Raw genomic sequence first — 21,055 nt, 5'->3', positions numbered from 1 at the left:
CCATTTTTCAATTGGATTATTTACCTTTATTTTGTTGTGGTGCTCAAGTATTTGATAAATTCTAGATATAAGTCCCTGATCTGATAGTGAGATCATTTTTGAGTGAAAGTTACAAATCATATTGGGTTTTCATTCAGCCATTCATAGATATTGTCCTATCATTAATCATCATTGAGTAATGTATTTATTTATTACAACAATGTGACAGTATTTAGAAACAGCACTTTGCAGATATAATTACTTAACAGGAAGTGATGCTGGGCAGGCCTTAGTGCAATATGACTCATGTCTTTATGCAGTAAGAAGCAGTGCAGACACAGGGACACACTGGGAAGAGTCAATTGTAGAAGCAGAGATTCGTATGGACAGTCATCAAACCAGCGAACACCTGGGGCCACCAAAGCTGAGTCAAGGGACTGGTCCCTCCCCTGGTGCCTTCAGGGAGAGCACTGCCCTATTGACATCTTAAAGTTAGACTTGCAGCCTCCAGAACTGAGAGACAATCAATTTCTTTTGTTTTAAACCATGGCACTTTGTTGTAACAGCCCTTGGAAACTAATACAATCTCTCAGCAATTAGTACAGAAAAAAAATTTGAAAGAGTATTATTATTGTCTGAGATATCAGTAGCCCCTTAAATTACTATATTAACCACCAACAACAAAAAATGAAAACCAAAGATTAAAATAAGTGTTCCAAATAAAGGTAGTCTTTCCCCCCTTACTCACTGTTACCAGGCTAGAAAGGTGAAGATTCATGTTATCAAGAGCTTTCTTGCCTATCTCCTTTTTCTAGACCCAAACATGTTATCCCTGCTCTCGTCTAGGCTTCTTCCTTCCTGGCCAACAGTGCAGGAAGACCTTCACCAGCTGATGGCAAAGGCAGAAGGAACTACTATTTGTTTCTTTTATATAATTCCATCAATTTGTGTTAGAGTTGGGCAGAATGACAGCCTTCTCTTTTCATCCTTATAAACATTCTAAAATCTAAAAAACAAAAGCAAAACCAAACTTGCCTAGTTAGAAAAAAACAGATTGGCTGTTAAGGTTGATAGTTATTTCATGTTTTAAAATTTGCTCATGGGAATTCTGACAGGCTTTAACTTTATCTTGCTGTCCCAGATGAGGGAGGGCCACTAAGCCTGTCCAAATTTGGGTTCAAAGCCTGTCAGATGAAAACTCCACCTGGTGCCTGAAATGTCAACGTAACTCAAGATTATGACTGATATGGGAGTGAAGTGGAAACACCCTCTAACCTCACATCTATCTGTTCAGCACATTGACTGTGATGACCAAAGCCTAGAAGTGATGGTGGTACAAATAGTTAAAATGTTTGGCTTCTAAATTAAAGGTTAGTGGATCAGATCCACCCAAAGGCCTAGTGGAAGAAAGACAGACCTAGCAACGTGCTTCTGAAAGGTTCGAGTCCTGAAAGCTCTATGGAATACAGCTTCGCCCTGATATATATGGGGAGATCACAGGTCAGAGTTAACTGACTAGCAACTAGGAGATGTTTGTGGTATTTTTAAGCAAAGCCTAAGAGGTGAAATGATTTGCCACACAGTCATTTCAGAGCATAATTAAAGACCAGATTTTCAGTGCAACATAGAAGTCTTTCCTTCTTTTTCAATATTAACTCACTTTTATTGTGATTCGAGTTGAAGTGCACAAGGCAAACTGGTTGCCATTCAACCATCCATACACATTTTTGCTTTATAGCATGAATGACAATACCCACAATATAACTGTACTCTTCCTATTTTGTCCCTTTGATCCTCATTTTCATTAACTCTTCTTTCTGTTCTTTCGCTGTCTTCTAAGCTTCATCCTTGGATAAGTGCTAGTCTCTTGACCTTATTCTAAGACGTGACTGTCTCCCCTTATAGTTTTGTCTGATACTTAGCCTAACAACGTTTGTCTAGGTATAGTCCACAGCACATTTCACTGCTAACCCACAGACCACATGTCTCTAGTGGTCTGATTTCACCACTGGTTCCATGGAAGAAAGACAGGCAGTCTATTCTCACTAGAATTTACAGTCTGGGAACCCAGTGGGTGGTCACTGTTTACCAGAACTGACCTGAGGACAGTGAGCTTGAGTTGATAGTTTGGCTGAAAGTAGAAGTATTTCTTGGTGCTCACTGCTATAAACTAGACCCCTCTTGCTCCCTTACCCACTGTCTGTTAGAACCAACCATTATTCTGAGTTCCCATGAACTATTCATGCTCCTAAGGATTTATCCCATTACCATGGGGTAGGCGTTGCTTCCTAAGACAATAGCCCATTAAACTCTCCTTGTTAACGGGTCAGTGGGCACTAAAATGCTAATGTGCTGCCTCTCTAGATAAGCTGTTCTTGCTGAGGGAGCTTTCTGGGGTTATGAGCACTGGGAACAATTCTAATGAGATTCTGGGCTTCTGTTCCCTGTCTTCTCTTATCCAAACTGATTTGCTGCCTGTGGCCTAATTACCTCACTCTCTCAGGGTAGAAGAGAGCCAAGTACCACACCAGCGCACCTCCCCAGTCGTGGCCGATGAACACTGCTTGTGAGATACCCTGGGGAAAATGAAGAAGGAACAGAATGTGAATCGGTGTCTCGCTATGGATGCCTTCTAAGAAGGTTGAAATTCTTTCCTTAATTACCCATGCCCAAACAGAATTCTCCAAAGAGATCAGCTCAGAATTGAGAATTACTTACCAGTTTATCCAGGAAGATCATCATCTCCTTAAAAGACAGAAAAATAAAAATTAGAATGCAAGCCCGCCTCTCAGATGCATCTATTATCCGCCACTAGCCTTGCTGCCAATCATGTTCGCTCGTCATTGAATCATCACCCTTTGCTTTCCATGCTGACGCCCAACATGCACAGGGAATTATTTAAGATATAGTAGTATGAGAGAGAGAGTTGAGAGTATGCAGCTCTAAGTGTGTCACATCCATCATAAGATTTTAAGTTCCTTTAAAGCCAGAAATCAGAGAACTTTGGTGGCATAGGCTGCAGGAAAGTGCGCTGCTAACCCAAAGGCCACACTTCTCTGCCAGTTCAAATCCACCGAGAGCTCTACAGGAGAAAGCCGAGCAAGCTCCTCTCTGTGACACAGCACAGCCTCAGAAAACCTGCTGGAGGGCCAACTCGGGATCTGTTCAACTCAACCACAGTGAGGGAATGAGTGAGGCCAGTAATCGTAGCTTCTTCTCCAGAGTTCTCTGATGGTGCAGATATTTTTTCATATTCTCAGCTGCAACTGAAAATTTGTAGACTCAAGTCTATGTTAGGAAAGCTCAGAAGAAAGCCCTGGTGATCTACTTGCAACAAAAACAACCACTGGAAACCCTATCGGGTCTTCACACTTTTACTCTGACACACATGGGATTGCCATGAGGCATCGTATCTTCTCCCATGGTTTACAGCCTCTGAGAACCCCCTGGAGGGTCAGCTACAGGTCAGCTCTGAATCGATGCCACGTAACAGCAACAACACAGAACTGGTGGGGGGTAAGAGAAAAAGAAGTGATCCAGAGGACTGCAGCTTTCCCTTCTCCACTCTTGGGTTTCTCCACAGAAAAGACATCCTCAGGGATGGACATTTGCCCAGGCTGGCCAGTAAGCACAGTGTTGGAGAGGTGTAGGCGCAAATGAGAAAAAGTCAAGGAGAGTCAGACCTGGGACAAAATGAGCACACAGGGGAATCCAGCTGGGCGTTGGTCAAGGAATGTGGAGAGAAGAAATCTGAGATGAGATATGCCAGTTGGGTCCTTCAGGGAAGAAACTGCCTCCACATGAGGCCTTCCCTTTTCCAGCCCCATTGCTCAAGCTGGTTAAAATAATTTCTTCTTTCTGAGTCAATGTGAGAGGCTTGAATTTGTGAAAATAAAGTTTTATAACAAACATATGAAATGGCACTTATTTATCCCTAGCTCTGGTCCAGGCACTGTACAATTCACCTGGTTGTTGTTTTGTGCCATCAAGTCACTCACCTGAGACTCACAGTGACCCTATGTATAGAAGCTCTGAAACCTGCCCTGTCTTGAGCCAGTCTCACTGACTCCAACACACCAACTTCCTTTGCCCTAGTAATTGAATCAATCTATCTCATCTGGGGTCTTCCTCTCCTGCACTATTCCTCCACCCTTCCTAGCATGATGTCCTTCTCCAAGAACTGGTCTCTCCTGGCCATGTGCCTAAAGTACGTGAGACAGAGCTTCAAAATCCTAGTCTCCAAGGAGAAACATGGTTTCACCCTCTCCAAGACAGACCTATTTGTTTTCTTAGCAGTCCATGGTATGTTCTAGACTCTTCAGTATTTCATCTCACCCTCATTAGTGGATATGGGTAAGAAGTGGTATGCCCATCCTGCAGATGAAGAATTTAAATTATGTCACACAGCTAGCAGTGCAGAACTGAGACAGACTCCAAATTGATCTGATTTTAAAAATTCAAAAGAGCTCTAGCTGCCATCTTGCGTCCCCTCGTGTGCAGCCTATCTCAGCTGGTCTGCCAAAAGACCCCGAGTGCCAGCCCTAGTCCCCCACGCGGCCCCATTTCCTCTCTGACAAGATGAAAGAAATGATCATGAATCAGGAGAAACTTGCCAAACTGCAAGCACAAGTGTGCATTGGTGGAAAAGGAACTGCACGCAGAAAGAAGAAGGTGGTTCATAGAACAGCTACAACAGATGACAAACAACCTCAGTTCTCCTTAAAGAAATTAGGGGTAAACAATATCTCTGGTATTGAAGATGTGAATATGTTTACAAATCAAGGAACGGTGATCTACTTTAATAATCCTCAAGTTCAGGCATCTCTGGCAGCGAACACTTTCACCATTACTGGCCATGCTGAGACAAAGCAATTGACAGAAATGTTACCCAGCTTCTTAAACCAGCTTGGCGCAGATAGCCTGGGTAGTTTAAGAAGACTGGCTGAAGCCCTGCCCAAACAATCTGTGGATGGAAAAGCACCACTTGCTCCTGGAGAAGATGATGATGATGAAGTTCCAGATCTTGTAGAGAATTTTGATGAGGATTCAAATAATGAGGCCAACTGATTTGAGCCAACTTTTGAAGAAGATAAAACGTGACAAAGTTACTTTGAGCTGCTATTTTATATTAGGACTGCTTTTTAAAATTGTTTTGTTTATGGATCTGATAAAATCTAGATCTCTCATATTTTTAAGCCCAACAAGCCTTTTGGACATTGCAGTTCTTTTCAGTTTCTGCTTAAATATAATTCATTCTTTGCCACTAAATAAACTGAAGAAGCCTGGGAATAAAATGTGAAACAAAGGTTTAAAAAAAAAATTCAAAAGAAAATATTCAAACCCTGTCTTCTTTACTACGTAGACCAACCACTTTACATACTCCCAGCCATTTGTCCCTAACCTTCTTTCTATTAATGGAGAAGTAATTTTAATTTTTATTTTCTAATAAATTCCTTCTTCAGGGGTTGCTGAAATTGCTATCTGAAGACCTGGGAAAAAATGTGAAATTATTTTAGCTCCTGCTGTTATAGGTGCTTTCCACAATGAGGGATGATTTCCCGCCTCTGAGATGGGACGGGTTTTGGTTCTACTATATGAAGCAATAACAGGAGAAGAGAAGACAATGGCAAGTCAAAGGATCGTCCGCCCTGCTAACATTAGCATTCAGATACTATTTGTCCTAGTTTCAGTCTTCAGCTGGAAATATGTCTTCTTGCAATGGAAGCCTGACTAATAAGGACACTCTCTTTTTCGGTAATTGGGCAGATACAGGATTTTCTCCACAACCAGGTGGCTGCTATAGCAGGAACTGTTAAGGGATTTTTGGATTTCTAACATTGTCCTTCATTCCCAATCCTGCATGCAAAACTGAGGGCTGTGGTGATAGACTCTGTCGGGAAGATCAATGGACAAGCTTCTCATTTATTTCCCAAATGCTGGTAAATTTCCACTCATAGCAACACCATGTGACAGAGCAGAACTGCCTCACAAAGTTTTCTAGTGTCTTTATAGAAGCAGATTGCTAGTTAACCCTCTGGTGGAGTCGTTGTTGTGAGGTGCCGTTGAGTCCACAACAATTTATCAGAGCGACCCTATGTACAGATCTGAATCTTGTCCTGTCCTGCAGTCTCTAAGACTGGTTTCTTAGTGATTTCTTCTTCCTTTGTCCACACTCCTTTCCCCCTTTCCCTTTTAAACAGTTATCTATATATCTTGTTCCTAAATGCTAATTGCAATAGCTATATTATCTTAATTTTGATACTTCATTAGTTTTGAAATTTACATCTTTCTCCAAAGAGAAAAACTATTAGATCATATCAGGGGCTTTTCTAATCTACTAGTAAAAGGGAGCTCTGGTGGCCTAGTGGTAAGATGTCGTGCTGCAATCCCAAAGGCACAAGGTTCAAATCTACCAATTGTTTGAGGGAGAAGGATGGGAAAATCTCCTCCTATGTGATTAACTGCTTCTGCAAACCCAGCAGAGGGTCAACTATGGGTCAATTCCAACTTGATGGTACACAACAACAGTGAGAAATTAGGCTGAAGGTTTTTCCAGAAATCCCAGGGGAGGCACACTCAAGGTTCTCAATGAGGACCTAAACATTGGCTGACCATCCAAGATCAGAGTGCTTGTGGTTCTGTGTCTGTGGGATGTTGGGATGGATAATTATGTTCTAATAACAAAGAATACAGAGACTTGAGTCCACCATCAGTATGTTGTTGTTAAGTGCTGTCGAGTCGTAGATGACTCATAGCGACCCTATGAATGAAAGACCTGAATACCTGTATAACATCCGTTTCTCCAAGTTTATAGAGTTTCCAGAGGCAAGCTATTTCGGAAGTAGATGCGACTCCTGCTTCCAAGCTTGTTTTAATTGGGGAGCTCCACCAAACACTGTCCACCAAGGGTAATCATCATCACATTTGACACATCAGTGTCACACTATTTTACATCACAGCAACCACGAGTTACCTCGGTACAGCAAATGGACAGACAGTGCTACACCACTTAGAATAATGTTTGACCAAAAACAATTAAAACCAGGCCTGAGGTCTGCAGGCCCAAGGGCCCAAATACCTTTTTAAATAGGAAGTTGAATACAATCAACTCACAGTCAATGGCTAGTAAACATTGCACCGAGAGTCTCACTAGAACCAGAAATCAAACCTCTGTAGAGTCAGGCTGCTTCAGAATACTCCCTACCTGGAATTCCAGCCCCATACTGGTGACCAAATGCCTTTTTAAATAGAAGTAATTATTTACAACAAAATAAATTCTGAAATCCTATTATATTCTCCTTTTATGAACATCCAATCAATGTTGTCTAAAATTACTTGCAGCGCCAGTCTTTATCACACTATCCACTTTTTTCCTTCTTTCAGTTTTGGAACTCTCATACTAGCTTCTCAGACTTGACAGAGAATCTGACAGACTTGTTTGCTGAGCCCTCATCTCTGTAGCTTCTTCTCCATTGCTGGTATGAAAGCAACTCCATGCATAGTATAATGGATTAATTGTGTCTCCAACATGCATTAGACTACCAAAAGAACAAACATTGAAGTGCTGGGGAAAGGGCAGCCAGAGTGTCCCCTGGAGGCAAGGCTGGGGAAGCTTCATCTCACACTCACTGGGTATGTTGTTGTTGTTTGTTGTCCATGCACTACAGAAGGAAGAGGGAGGAACTTCCCATCTTGCCCACAGGGTCACTGGTGATTCCAATTGCCAGAGAAGTACCAGGCTGGGGCTAGCAGCGCATGCCCTGTCGACTGCGGCACCAGAATGCCAAGTAAAGACAAGATATTTCTTTTCTAGGCTACCGAGTTAGAGCTGAGTCTACCAGTGATGCTGTTGACCTTGGGAACTACTTTACCCCCCTAGGGCTTAATTTCCTCATCTGTAAAATGCTTAAAACAATACCTGACATGTAGCAAATACCTCCTAAGCACTGGCTAGCGTTTTAAACTCAGCTTTCAGTAATAATATATATTCAAGTGCCATGAAATGTTGGGCTCTTGTGGATTAAATGGACACTGAAGCTTCTGTTTTATGTCAATGAAAATATCAATACTGAGAAGGTGTTATATTTACTGGAAGATACTTTTTACCTTAGTCAACACTTCCCATGAGTATTCTTCTATTTCTGTAATTAAAAAGAAAATGTATTTCATTCATATGACAAAAAAAAAGTTTCATTAGAAAAATAAAAACAAACATATTAAGCTCATAAATGACTTTCTAAGGTTTGCACTGAAGGTTTTCCTTTTGGGGAAGGGCCTCTGCCTTACTCTGAAAGCAGGAAGCAGCCGCTGCATCGTCACATTTAGAGTACAGTCACAGAACACCTGTGGGGCCCAGCCCATGTCAGCTTACATATTGATGTGAAGTTGGAGAAAGTATCTCAGAAAAAGGAGGGCAGGCAGCTACTCCCTGAATCACTAACACCCCCCAGGGACCACGGGTTCAGCTGCATGCTTGGCTGTGGCATGTTTCTGCTTCCACAGTCATGGCTCTTAACACTTTTGGCTCAGAACTCTGAAAATGATACAAACAATGGACTCTTCCCACTGCTTCCACCTGTACCCCTCAAAAAAACTCTTCTAAATCCACAAGTGGCTCAAGATGTAGGTTCAGAAACTCTCTGAAGCACATTGTTAGAATTCCCTGGGATCCTAACCCAAAAACCAAAGCCAAAGCCATTGAATCAATTTCAATTCAAGGCAACTCCAGATCAGTGATACAGATTTAACCAGTTCTTTGGGTTTTTTTTTTTTTTTTTTTTATTTTTTTGGAATCGGACTGTCAGCCTTTTTGTTCAGTGCTGTTGGGTGGGTTCCAATCACTAATCTTTACGTTAGTAGACCAAATCCAGCCCCAAGGTGACGAGTCAATTACAGCTCAGGGTGATCCTCCACCAGGTTTCCAAGCCTGCAAATCTTTAGGGGAGAAGCTTCCCATCATTCCTCAAGAGAGCAATTGATAGGTTTGAACTGTTGACCTTTTGGTTAACAGCCCAACATGTTAATTTATGCCACCAGGGAGTTCTGGTGGCCTAGAGATAAGAAGCTGCACTGTAATCCCAAAGTCTTGTTCTAATTCACCAGCTAATTGGCAGGAGGAAAATGGGCAAGCTCCTCCCTTGGGATTAACTGCCTCTGCAAAGGTGCGGTCAGCTTTGGGACAGTGTGACAGCCACCTGTGCCACTCAGGGACCTCTGTGATTCCTGTCAGTGTCCAGCAGGTGGCGCCGTTGAGGAGATGCACTATTCACTGTGCAAGAGATGAAGGGCATTTTGGCGCCAATCCTGCTTGGACACTGGATACTTGTGTAGAAAGAAGACAAAGTGAAGACAGGATCTGTCTGGAGGTTGCTTTGACCCGAAAGTGGGAGAAGTCAGACAGAACTCACGACTGAGAAGGAAAGAAAGCCAACCCACCGTGAGGTGAAGAGGAGTCTCCATATCCTTTCATGTCCAGAGCAATTACCCGGTAGCCTGCCTGCGCCAGCGCTGGGATCTAGAAAAGAGTTCAGGCTCAGATCAGCGAGGCCTCATCAGTTCTTTGCTGACACACGGCCTTTGCTGCCCTGTGTCCTCTTTTGGGTTCAACTCAACATATCACATGGACGACCTGGATCCTTGTTATGAAGCAGGAATAAGCTCATTTGTACAGGGCAGCGTGAATGGTAGTGAGGTCTGTGCACTGTTAAGCCAGACCAAATGTGAGAGGGTGTTTTTCCTGGCACAGATGGTGCAGATACGTATATTATGAAAAAGATTTCCAAGCAGGTTGCACGGACTGCTTTGGAGAAGACTGCCCTGGAGATCTGGAGTGATCAGGATGGTTTGCAGGCATTGACGCTGCACTAAGGTTTGCAGTTCTAACATTTCTAACAGGCACTACAGGTGGGCTTGTACCACCCAGACTCCTCCTGACTGAGTTTCACCTTCCCCCCTCTTCTTACCTGGTACCTCCACGAGAACCAGCTCTCTGGAAAGCCGTGGCAGAGGCACACCACAGGCCCGGTGCCCAGTTCCACGAAGTGCAGGCGGAGCCCGGGCTGTGGAAGAGAGAGGTGAGTGGACCCTGACCGTCAGCCCCAGGCTGGTGGGCCAGGCACATGCTCTCTTCCGCAGATAATAACAGGCCTTCTTAGTTGCTGGATCGCATGTGGCCCAGCTTTCTAAGCTAAAGCTCCCAGTGTTAGAGAAAGATTTCTGTCAGGAAACAATTGGCCAAGACAGTACAATAAAAACAGGTGGCTTTCTTCCAAAAATAAGAAGCCTGTTCAGATTATGATGCTGGGAAAACACAAAAGGAGGAAAAACTTTGTCTTCCTCTCTGGAAAGACGCCATAATACCATTACCATATGCTATGGGTGCATCTGTTTTCAGGATTTTTAACTGGGGGCTGATTTTGTGCTCATGTTAATGTGATTGTTTAACGTCTTAATGAATTATTTTCAAGTTTGAGATATTTCTAGTCCTACCACCAGAAAAACCAATCTTAGAGACAAGGGTTGACATGGAAAAAACAGAAATTTTATTTATATGCATGTATGTTAGTCTAACTCGTTGGTACATTAAGAACAACAACATTTAGTAGACAGTGGGTATGAGATTCTCAGATCTGCCTCCCATTCTTGGAGACTTGGGAGTTATTATAAGGGGGTCAAGATGTAAAATAGAAAATATTACAGAGGAGGAACAAAACAGTGGAGTATGAGAAGTTTTTTTTTTTCATCGTCAAGTTTTTTTTATTTAAGATTTTAGTTTTAATTCTGAAGAAAGAGGTACATTTCTTGTGGTTTGTTTTTTTATTTTTTAGTTTTCGCATCAGGTTCTGACCAGGTTTGTTTTCTGTTCTCCTGTCTTTTCAATACTGCACGAACGTCCAGAAACTATAGGGTTAAGTAAAAGCTGCAGGCGAGGAGGTCAGAGGTCAGAGGTTGGCTCTGTGGGGCCCCAGGAGGGCTTCTGAGAGCACCCTCTCAGGTGGACTCATGTCAAAGAAAAACAACAGGATCTGACAGAGGACAAAGACTGAAGAAATCACTTGCATCTTAGCTCTGATCATAGATATCGGTATGAAATCTGTGAATGCTTTTTTCCCCTTTAAAATATTTGAATTTACTTGAAATCTAAAGCCAGATTTTTTTCTCCTTTTATTAAAAAAAAAAAAATCACTTCCCCCCTTCTTCTAAACACTTTAGTGACAGGCCAGTTCTGACTACAGCTCAATTTGTCTTTTCCACCAACTTGCAATCAATTCTTTTGCTCAACGACACAATCAAGTCCTCCCCATCAACTTGCCAATGGGATTACAAATTAATGTGAAACTAAAGCATCTTCTGGCATAGCGGTCAGCCATGACCTGGCTGTCCCCAGGATCCGGCTGTCCCCTGCGCACTGGGCAACCTCAGGACGCGAGCCTGGTGTTCAAACGTCTGCAGTTGGCAATGCAGTTCCTTGACCTTCCTGAGAGATTAATCGCCACTTTCTGCTAAGCAGATTATGTCATTATTATGTGCCAGACAAACAGTAATTTCTAAGTGTTGAGACTGCCTTTGATTTTTCTCCCCCCCGCCACCCACCTCCTTAAAAGGCATTTTAGGAAACATGGAGTATGAGAAGTTTTTACAGTGTATTGTTTTTTCCTAAACATTTGGGCCTGCTGATTTTGTCCAGGGCCAACTGATCCAGCCTTCTCAAGGTCACAAGATAGCTTGGTAGCCTCTACATGGTCAAAATTAATAATTCCCAGCTGTAGATTGCAAGGTAGGCAGGCAAACAACATCAGAAGGCCTCAGCATTGATAAGGAACATTGCTAATTACTTCTACTAGGCAAAGAAGAAAACATCTTCCCTTTTAAAATGATAGGAAAAGTGCATGTTGTGAAAGGTTGATGTTATTGTTGTTGCTGTTGTTATGTACCATTGAGTCAGAATGACTCATAGCTGACTCTTCAGAGGGTTTTAAAAGGATATACATTGCATGGGAGGAGACTGTCCATCTTTCTTCCACAGAGCAGCTGGTGGGTTTGAACTTTGTGCCTTTGAGTTGACAGCAGAATTCTTTACCACTAGGCCACCAGAGCTCCCTGTGAAAGGTAGTTGTGGTGGTGTACCATTGAGTCAGAACTTATTCTGAAAAGTTAATCTTTCACTTCTGTATGAATTAGTTACAAAAGATAGTCCCTACTGCTCAAGATAGTATGAAGTGTTACCTTCAAACTTATACCAGGCCTTTAAGACAGAAAGTAGTTTCCTACTAGTGAGGTGTTATAAGGTGTCAGTTTATTATTATTTTATTGAGAGTTGCATTGCCTCTGCCCACTCTGCATTTTCATTATCTTTTACTTCTCTTGATCTTCACTGTGGTATCTTTAAGGAACAGTCAGCCTTGTTCATTACTATTTCCCTAGTACTTTACCAGAGCCCCCTGGTAAGTGGTAAGGAGTTGTGCTGCCAATCCAAAGGCACACTGTTCAAATCCACCAGCTGCTTCATGAGAGAAAGATGGGCAGTCATCTCCTGTGTGATTTACAACCTCTGAAAACTTGTTGGAGGGTCAGCTATGAGTTGGTTCCCACTTGACAGCACATCACAACAATAACAACAGTATCTGACTTCTGTCTAATACAAACCAAGAGCTCAGTAAATACCTACTGAGTGAAAAAGTATTTGCCCCAAAGAGACAGCAAACCAGTCAGATCCCATCTTGCCTGTGTGGGCTTGACCACATCAATCATGATGCTTTACAAAATCTAAGGTCAGGCTCATGTTGTCTTCCAATTTCAGAAGATTGGTACTTGCTTGTACAATGCTATTCATTTTAAAATAGGGATGTTGGTATTTAACACGCGTTTCTGCTGCTGAGAGAGGTGTGCTGGGTATGATGGGCAGGTTGGTTAGTGGGTCCTCAGCTGGTTGAACTAGAGTGCTCACTCACCTTTATTGGCACATATCCGTGGCTCACGTCACTTGGCCTGCATGGGGTTGGCAGGGGGTTTGCAGTGCTGAGAAGCTGAAGGTACAAAAAAGTTCAATGAGAGAAGTGGCTATAGCTTCAGTCTATGAAGAGTTCTCATAGCAAGAATTTGAGAATGCTGGCCTCAGAAGAAATCTCTGAGAGCATCTTTAGGACTCCTGGATCAGCAAACTATCTCCCTTTGCTCTCAGGTGCGTAGCTAGACTACATTTCCCAGACAGCCTTTCAGTTTGCCAGAGCCACGTGACTGAATTCTAACCAATGAAACTCAGGCAGAAAAGTCTGGCCCCTTAAAGCCTCTCACATGCTTCTATACATTGTCCTTTCCTGATCCCCTAACTGGGCATCTGGTATGACCCTGGAAACCTGTATAACCTGGAAGATAGCATGTCCTCCATCGCCTGGAGACCTTCATGACCACATGACACAAAGCTTCGAGATCATCACTTGACCTAAGCAAAGAATAAATAACACTTGTTTGAGACCACTGAGAGGCTATACTTTAACTAATACAATCTTTTCTGCAAGGATTCCTTAGATTGCTACCCAGCTTCATATCAGACACCATGAAGAATGGACAGCTCACAAGCTAGCCACTTCACTAGGACTTGGCTCTGTTGAAAGAATTCCCCTTTCAGTCAAAATCGAACTCCCTGTGTCTTCCACCTGCAGGTCCTGGTTACACATCATGGAGACATGGAGGGTTTAGACAACTCCTCTTGATACAGTATCTAAGTAGGCAGGCAAACATCTGCTCAAGGAGTGAAGGATGGCTTTTTAACTAATCCCCTCCAGTGCCTCTAAAGCAAAACTAAGCAAGGACAAGCTGTCAAACAAAACATACGAGAATACGGTGTTACAACCAAAATCCACTGCTGACATGTCAGTGAATCCTACTGTTAATTTCTTGCCTTTTGTTTGGAAGGTGTGACCTAGGAAAGAAATGGCTCTCTTCAGTTCCCTAGTTTTCTAGCTTTTACAATAGAGGAAGTACTTTATGAAATATGCCTCCTTTTTAAACCTGGGAGAATGTGCCCAGGTGTTAGGGGGAATCAAAGAGTTCAGGGGAGGACCCAGGGTCTGGCATGAGGGCCTTTGCAGTGGGGGTGGGTGACAATGACTCTTTTGGTCGACCTTGGGGTCCTTCCTCAGAGGTGCCACTAGTTTCCTAGGTGCCCCACTAGTGAATGTCCCACAGCTCCCAGGGCTAAGGGAGGGTGGTGACATTCTGCTCTCACGTGTCCCTATAATTTACAAATATGTCTAAAGACTGAGTCCCACAGTCCCCTGTGGAACAAGCAGCACACCCTTTCCTGGTGAAAAGGGGGTGATTTCCTTTTATCTTTTTGATCCTGAGGAGAATAGAGGTGGGACATGGTTTTCTTTCCTTACTTTAGAGAACAAATATGAAGACCAATCCTTGATTCTGCAAATAAGCAATCTGTGGCTCAGATGTGACATGTGTCAAAGACCAGATAAGCCCATGGATCAGTGACAGCTGAGTCCACTGCGCTTTCCTCTCTTCTGCATAAAGCTTCCACATTTTCACAGGACAGGCGTGGGCACAATGTTTTACGATTGTTAAACCTCAACATTTATTTAGCTAAGATGCAAAACAAGTCACTGCCTTTGAGAACACCTGGGACATCCCGGGCATATGTTAGCCTGATGGCATATCTGATTGTCTCCCTCTTCCTCCTTCCTTCCCCACATGCTGACACAGGCAGGGCGAGGTCACACTGGTCTTAGATAAACACACAAAAATGAGGTGTCTAGCGCTGGTAGAATAGGCTTTTAAGCTGCCCTGAAGGAGTTACCAAAACAGAATAACACTGGACAGATCAGGTAGGATCTATTCCCGGGCCCTCTGATATACACTCGTTGCTGTTGAGTCAATTCTGACTTATGACCTCAAATGTATCAGAGTAGAATCAAGCTCCATTTGGTTTTCAACAGCTAATTTCCGCACCCCCCCCCCCAAAATGTTCAATAGTTGTGTGTGTGTGTGTGTGTGTGTGTGTGTGTGTGTGCTTCTTTTTTCAGGGAAGTGTGTGAACACAATCTGCCACTACAACAAATTACACAGTCGAGTTTCACACATTTGGGGAAATCAGTCACAGGGGTCAGCACATTTGCAGGCATTGGATAAGCCTCGCCCTGAGAAAACCACCTTCATGATCACAGTATCTCTCCTGCCAGGTGAGTACTGATAGTTATTTTTAAAAATAAGGTTGGAAGGAGTCCTGATGATGCTATGGTTAAATGGTTACTAACTGAAGTCAGACATTTAACTATAGGGAGCTCTTGCAGCTTAGTGGTAAGAAACTGTCCTACAGTCTTGAAGGCACAAGGTTTGAATCCACCAGTTGTTTGGTGAGAAAAAGAACTACTGCCTCTGAGAAGCTATTGGAGGGTCAGCTGTGGATAGGTTTAAGCTCAACAGTAAACAACACTAAATGAAAGGTGTACCATACAAATCCACCCAGCAACTCCCCAAGAGAAAGACATGGTGAAATGCTTTCATAAAGACCGCAACCAAAACAAACAAACACAACAACCCTATGGGGCAGCTCTACTCTGTCACATGGGATCACCTACCCAACAGCACTAAGGAGATAGTAACCATTCCAACCCTAAAAGGAAAAAGTGAGCTAATACATGCAAAGAGGTTAGGATCTGTTGCACTAAGATTGGCTGAAAAATACATTTGGGATGACTTTGAAATGTCACCATCTTTGTCTTGGTTTCCCGCTAAGAGTGAAAGTTCTTGCTCTCAGAACGTCTGTGTCTCTCTGAGGTAAGTAAAGAGAAAGAAATTGCCTTAATGTCCCAGGACACTGAGCTAATGAGTGTTTGAGAGATGGCGGCTCTCAGACAGAGGCACCCTGAGAACCAGGGCAATGAACTCGCTGTCATTAGATGCTGTCCAGTTCACATAGACTCATGGGCATCTGCCTTATCTATGATGTGCACAGAGGAGCTGGTGGAAATTGGGATCAGCTAGGATTTAAAATTACCTGTGTGCCGGTCACTTTCTCCAGTTCTCTCAGGGCTGTGTCGGTGTCTCGGACAAGGATCGTGACCATTCCCAAATCACGAGCCGGCTTCAGATTACTTCCGAAGTCATCCAAGAAAACAACCTGCATTCAGAATACTACATAAACCAGCAATGTCGCTGCCAAAGGAAAACTCATGCACTGGGGAACCCCACACAGCCATTAAAATGTTAACAGTGGTGGTTTCATGATGATGAGAGAGGAGATTGAAACTGTCAACAGCTCCATCTTGTTTGGATCCACAATTAACACCCCTGGTACCAGCAGCCAGGCAATAAGGAGACTCATTGCAGTGGGAAACTCTGCAGCTAGGGACCTTTCCAAATTATTGAGGAATAATGATGTCAGTTTGAGGACTCAGGTCCATCTGATTCAGGCCATAGTCTTTCTGATTACTTGCTATGCATCTGAGAACTGGTCAGTGAATATGGATTACAGAAAAAGAATTAATGTCTCTAAGCTGTGGTGTGGTGTTGGAGAAGAGCACTGAACATCCCATGATGTCCAAGAGTCAAAACAGGTATGTCTTAGCGAGGGTACAACTGGAGTATTTTTTGGAGGTATAATGAGGCATGTTGTTAGAAAGGGCTATTCCTCGGAGATGGACATGATGCTGGGAAGGGTGGTGGGTTGGCGAAGGAGAGGAAGGCCCTCAACCAGGTGAACTGACATGGTGACTGATGGAATGTGCTCTTGTGTGTCAGAATGTGTGAGGATGGTGCAGGATAGGATAGGGTTCAGATCTTTTGTTCATAGGGTCATTATAAGTCATACTCCACTCGATGGCACCTAACAACAACAACAAAGTAATTATCTCAAAATTGAAAATATGTTATAATTATCTATGTGTGTGTTTTAGGTATATGTTGTTGTTGTTATGTGCCATCGAGTTGCTTGCGACCCTATGTACAACAGCCCTAAACTCTGCTCTGTCCTGTGCCAATCGCACCATCTCCAATACACCCATTCGGATTACCCCAGTCACTGAATCAATCTACCTCATAGAGGGCCTTCCTCTCCTGCACTGTCCCTCCACCCTACCAAGCATGATGTCCCTCTCCAAGGACCGGACCCTCCTTACAACATGTCCAAAGTATGTTAGATGGAGCCTCAGAAACCTTGCCTCCAAGGAGCCACCTGGTTTAACCCTTTCCAGGACGAATCTGTTTGTTTTCCTAGCAGTCCATGGTATTCTCAATACTCTTCTCCAGCACCACAGCTCAAAGGCATCAATCCTCCTTCTATCCTCCTTAGTCATTGTCTAACTGACAATGACTAAGTCATTGTCATAGTCAGGTGGGGGGAAAGTGGTTGCCTATAATAATTAGTTATTGGATAATTAAGTTTTTCCCCCTCAAAACCCAAAATTTTGAGGAAAGGTTATGTGGATGGTTTTAGATAAGTTATGACTCTAAACAAAAGCAGCTGGTATTTGGAGATGGTATTCCAGAGCCTGTATAGATGTCATTGTGTCACATCACCTCTGAAGTCTTCTTAGTTGAGGTTTACCCTTTTAGCTGAGCTCTAGGTGGTGGCGTACATGTTTAGGGAGGGAGGGTGGAGAATGTGTGGAAATAAGTGCTTCATTTGCCTGGCAGTGTCTATATCTTGAAACAAATCATGTGTACCTAATGAGCTTCTCCATTCACTTTGTAAAGATACATCAGTATATGTGCTATCTTGGTTACTCCCCAGCCACCCATCCACCCACCCATCCACCCCAGTTTTGTTAAAAAGAAAATATTTTGGGATAGCACTTCCAGGCCAAAAAAGAATAAATAAATTTAAAAAAAAATCAGATTTAAATTTAAATTAAACAAAGAAAGATCCTAAAATGAATAAAAGAAAGTATGGTGAGGTTATTTAAAATCTTGGACAAGGGCAAATCTAGAATTATAAGCTACTCATTGAACCCAAAGATTAGATATACAAAGACTGATATTTTTAAGAACATTCTTAAATTCAAAGCATTGATAGAACACTTACTGCGGTAATTGGACAAAAGCAGACTCAAAATCTAGAAGGAGAAATGGAAAGATCCTTGGCCCTGGGATTGGGCTTTGCAAGGAATCCCAAAGACTAGAGTTTGAACCAATCAGCTTGTGGTCAAGGGGTGGGGCTAACAACAGACCATCAGAACTGTGGTGGAAAGGAATTTAAGTGTGATTCAACGGTCATTTTAAAGATTAAAGGAATAAGATTAAAAACTTGTATTTTAGATTAAGTAACTAGTAGGAGACTGCTGCAATACGGTGGTGTCAAAGGTCTATCGTTCAAAGTTTGCAAAGGACTCCCTATAACGTGACTTTGGAGGGGTAAACAAGAGAATGAGAAACCTTTGGTCTCTGGATGGGATAAGGAACACTTATCGAGAGATTAATGTTACTACAGGTGCCAGAAACAGAAGTGATTCCTGTGCAAACAGCTCTAACAATACCCTTGTATGTAGACATTCCCAAAGGTGTGACAGGGCAGACTGAACCTTCACTTTATGCTGCAAAAGTAAGGTTAATGAAGAATATTACTGTCCTGACTAGTGGTCTACTGGTGTTGCACATTAGTAACCCTATCCAACATGAATGAGAAGGGCCTAAAGGGGAAGCACTTGCCAAAATGGTCTTGCTACCTGTGATTTGGACTACCAAATGGACCTTCCCAAGGTGGAAAAGACTGGGTAAAAAAATAAATAACAAATGGGAGGAAGGAGAAATAATAGCTGAAGGTAAAGGAATGAATAAATGGGTCATGCATTGAGGGAAATCTAACATTATGTTAATATCTTGAGAGAGATTCAGAGCAAGGGAACAACTTTCTCCAACTAAACATCAGAGATGAGAAACACAAAGCCAAGACACACTTAACAGTTTAATATAAAATGTGTTAAATTTTGTGAGCTTATTTGGATGTACTTGATGAATACTGATGTCTTTTCTATGTTGTAATGTTACGATATATTATAAAAATGAATAGTAGATATTACAAGTGAAGCGATCTACTGTATTTAGGGGAAGAATGCAAGCCCACCTTCAGCTAGTGTTGAATAGATATATTAAAAGGTATATCCACTCAGCACTAAATATACTAAAAGCCTGATGAAAGGCTTGTTGGAAGCAGTAGAACTAGAGAGCATAGGACTTAGCCTGGGGGAAGATTACACCCACCCAGTACTCTGAGGAGATTTGCATTTGGATGGATTTGTAGATTCACGTTGGCTTTTGATTGAAGAGATTAACATTTGGAGGCATGCAGCAGTGAAAAGACAGGTTGAGTTTGGGTATGTTCTATCAGCACTGTTGCCCTAGCACCACAGATGTACGAATAAGTGCAAAAGGGTTACCTACTTGAGAAGCAGGGAGTAAAACTGAGTGAAGAAACCAGTCAGTCTGAAACACAGGAAGTATGGACTCCTGAGCTTGCAGCTGATGCCCATTTGGACCTAGCCACTAATGACCGGAGACGAGCTGACCAGAACCCAAGCAGATGAAGAGAAGATGTTTCGTGCTGTGAGCTAGTATTGGTTGCTGCAGCTTAACGGCTTGCTCTTAAACAGTCTTTGCTTGTAGATGCAGATGCTAAACATTCTGGGTGGAACAGAAGACTCTTCAGAGAAAGGAACATGCTTGTTTCTTCAGAGTACTATTTTGATAGGAACATTGGCTATCTAAAATGGGGGAGACTGAGGCACAGAGTTACTGACTTGCATGCTTTCATGAATACAGTTCTTATGCTTTTAAGGGGAAAGTTGATTCTTCAAGTGTGAGGGTTGATGGCTAGAAAAGCCAGGGGGTGGTCTGTAGTGTCAAAGGCTTAAAATATCTTTCTTAGCCAATGATTACCTTCATTCTGTGCTCAAGTATTTATTGTTTAAGGAGAGAGGATTAGAGTGGGATATTAAGCATAATATCACAATAATATCTCACAAGCTCATGGGACCTCAACATTAGCTTTCTTATGGGGATGCCTGCTTTCCAGCTGCCCTGCAACCGATAGTCTAACAACATTCACTAGTTTCTGCAAAACCAGTCTGCATACATACATGAGTCATTGTCCTGAAGGGTCTGAGTCTCTGGGAGACTTTCCAGTAAACCTCTGAAACCAAGGGATTGGAAATCATTGAGTTATACAGCAAATCAAACATTTGGGACACTGTGTAATCCTAACTTCTTGTAACTGGTCTGCTATTAATCTTAGCAGAATGAATTATGAATACAAATACTGAAGTCTATTATTACTCATCCTTTGGTGGGGGTCTGTGACAAGAATATGACCTTGAGAAAGTCTCCCAGGATTCAGCTTCCGCGTAAGTTAAGAGAGAGCTAGACTTGTTGTTGTTACGTGTTGAGTCGTTTTCAACTCACAGTGGCACTATGTACAAGAGCCCTAAACCTTGCTCTATCCTGTGTCAACCTTATTGTCTCTGACACACCTACCCACATTACACCAGTGACGGAATTAATCTTCATTGAGGGTAGCAGCTTTTTATTATACCTGTTTTGACCAAAGTTCTACAAAAGCTGCAGAAAGGACAGATATTTATCTAGAGTGATTCCTAAAATGAAAGGATGAATGAAGTTCTTTACAAGAAGACTTAGTGTGACCATTTCTGTGAAAACAAGAGAGTAACTGGGGATGGGGGAGGTACGCAGAAAGCAGAAATAACATGTACAGACAACGGACACTGTAAACGATCAGGACAAGAGAGGATGAACCTGGGAAGTATTGACAGAAGGGCAATATGGCTACTGCAATTAGCAAGAGGAACAGGAGATAAACACACCTGTTCAAAAGAGGAGGGAGGAGGGAGGAAAACCACTAGGGCAGCAGAGATTAATAGACAGATTGGGGCAGGGGGGTGAAGGAATAGGAAATGGAGACTTGAGATGGGGTGATAAAAAGCATTGAGTAATAGTGATTGTTGTTGATTGCCTTTAAGTTGAGCATGACTCATAGCGACCCTATGAAGAAAAGGCCTGAAGCCCTTCTATAACTATTGACATTTATCCAAGTTCATAGAATTTCCGGAGGCATGTT

General features: G+C 42.6%; 1 protein-coding gene and 1 pseudogene across 1 annotated transcript in view; one reads left to right on the top strand and one right to left on the bottom strand.

Annotated features, from left to right (window-relative positions):
* EPHX2 (epoxide hydrolase 2, cytoplasmic) overlaps positions 1-21,055 on the bottom strand; it is a 111,247-nt gene that overhangs the window by 53,076 nt on the left and 37,116 nt on the right. The window contains exons 5-11 of the mRNA XM_006884923.1: positions 15,986-16,108; positions 12,930-13,004; positions 9,942-10,037; positions 9,415-9,493; positions 8,086-8,120; positions 2,698-2,724; positions 2,470-2,555 (exon numbers count right to left, since the gene is read on the bottom strand). Of these exons, the coding sequence (XP_006884985.1) occupies positions 2,470-2,555; positions 2,698-2,724; positions 8,086-8,120; positions 9,415-9,493; positions 9,942-10,037; positions 12,930-13,004; positions 15,986-16,108 (521 nt within the window). The remainder of the gene's footprint in view (positions 1-2,469; positions 2,556-2,697; positions 2,725-8,085; positions 8,121-9,414; positions 9,494-9,941; positions 10,038-12,929; positions 13,005-15,985; positions 16,109-21,055) is intronic.
* LOC102849314 lies at positions 4,552-5,046 on the top strand (annotated as a pseudogene).

This window comes from Elephantulus edwardii, unplaced genomic scaffold (genome assembly GCF_000299155.1).
Source record: "Elephantulus edwardii isolate Elephantulus edwardi_28Jun2011 unplaced genomic scaffold, EleEdw1.0 scaffold00038, whole genome shotgun sequence".
In the NCBI taxonomy this organism is placed as follows: domain Eukaryota; kingdom Metazoa; phylum Chordata; class Mammalia; order Macroscelidea; family Macroscelididae; genus Elephantulus; species Elephantulus edwardii.
Note: the sequence above shows the minus strand (reverse complement) of the source record. Positions and strands in the feature narration are given on the sequence as shown.